This window comes from Brassica oleracea, chromosome C3, assembly GCF_000695525.1.
Source record: "Brassica oleracea var. oleracea cultivar TO1000 chromosome C3, BOL, whole genome shotgun sequence".
Taxonomy (NCBI): domain Eukaryota; kingdom Viridiplantae; phylum Streptophyta; class Magnoliopsida; order Brassicales; family Brassicaceae; genus Brassica; species Brassica oleracea.
This window is the reverse complement of record NC_027750.1, coordinates 26,687,066-26,688,661: the sequence shown is the minus strand read 5'-3', so window position 1 is coordinate 26,688,661 and position 1,596 is coordinate 26,687,066. Positions and strand designations below refer to the sequence as shown.

The 1,596-nt window shown below is 36.2% G+C and overlaps 1 protein-coding gene across 1 annotated transcript; it reads left to right on the top strand.

Moving 5' to 3' along the window:
- Positions 1 to 277: 277 nt before the first annotated feature.
- On the top strand, positions 278 to 1,247 carry LOC106333851. Its single transcript, XM_013772241.1, has 3 exons — positions 278 to 423; positions 539 to 816; positions 951 to 1,247. The coding sequence occupies exons 1-3, from the start codon at positions 324 to 326 to the stop codon at positions 1,083 to 1,085; spliced, it is 513 nt and encodes a 170-aa protein (XP_013627695.1). The 5' UTR covers positions 278 to 323; the 3' UTR covers positions 1,086 to 1,247.
- The last annotated feature ends 349 nt before the right edge of the window (positions 1,248 to 1,596 follow it).

Genomic DNA, 1,596 nt, shown 5'->3' with positions numbered 1-1,596 from the left:
GTCTTATAAACCAGCTATTATTGTATGTGTATGTATGTAATTAAGCACAACATGTGCTACGCTGCCTACATTAAACTATTACATGCATCTTTTATCAAGCCAAACAGAGAAGGAAATATAAAATATTTATTTGACAACCATGTTATAATGACCTGGCGTATAACGTGGGAGATTATTCTAATAATTTGGATATTATTTTGAGTTGCAAAATCTGATAATCCACATGACTATAAAGTAGAAGGCATGCATGTATAAACATAACACTAGAAACACAAAACATAAAAGTCCTATATATACTTAGGATCGATAGCTAATTACTATATATGTCGATATCCCACGCCCATCCTTTGCTTCTTCCTCTCCTTGTATCACTCTTTTTCTTGCCTGCTGTTTTGGGCGGAAATAACTTCAGAACGTGCAATGGTAAGTAGCTGTTAACGTTTTATTTTCTATGATAAATTAAAGGCAAATAAAGTTACTTTCAATCGTGAGAGTTATAATCGTCGTAAGATGTTGGTATCATTTTTGTTTTTGGTAGGAAGTTATGAAAACTATCGCGTTAATGTCGAGACTGTGAAGATCTCCCCATACCCGGTTACCCGTAGCGGTAATGCAGACATTACAATAACCGGTTATACAGCCAGAATCCCTGATGGTTCAGTTGTAGAACTCACCATTGCGAAAGCCTCCGCCGGCGACCCTAAAACTTCCAGTATTAAAACCTACAACTTGTGTGATAAAGTGAGGTGCCCCATCAGACCTGGCCGCTTTTCGTTTACTTTATCTAAAATATTCAGTAACGAGGAGCTAAAAGGAGTAAGTTTTTCTTTACATTAACAACTGGTCCGTAGAGAAAATTCAATAATTGTTGCTTCTCAGATCTCCATTTTGTCGGATTTTCTAATGACCTAATTACGAGACTGCTTTTTGGTTTTATTGAAATATTGCAGAGGATATATGTTATTACAGTACGCATCAAGGATGCGAAAGACACAAGTATGTGCGTTGTGTTCCTTTGTTGGGTTACCGATGATGGTAGTACGTCTCTTATTAGGCAAGCTGCTACGATGATGGAGCTTGAATAAGCCATTGAACCAAACAGGATGATTTCTAATCGTACCGAAATTCTAAAACGAAAATTTATGCAGTAGACGACTAATATTTGTTTCTTTTAATTACGTACTTGTTTTGCAAATAAGAGGAGAAGAAGTAATCTTCCTCCAGTTTTTATGTTCATGTTGCTTGTAGGAGTTGAACTCCAACTTTGTTTCTTGTTATTTTCTATTTCAATCAAGGAAAAATAAATAAAAATAGGTAGTCTTAACTACCAACGGAAATCAATCTTTAATTCTATTGCTTTTGGGATCATTATTTTGATATCGTGACTTGAAGCATCTACGGTCATGGCAAGCAACGAATTAGAGGATGTTGGATTTGGAAGCAGGTTTAGGAATGGTGCAGGATGAGATATTCAAGATCACTGATGGTATCACCGTGGAGGACTCATTTTAAACAAATGTTGTCAGACGCACCAAGGGTAAGTCGTGGGCCAGAAAATCTGTTTTTTTTTTCCAATATTGGAACCTATGCTGATAT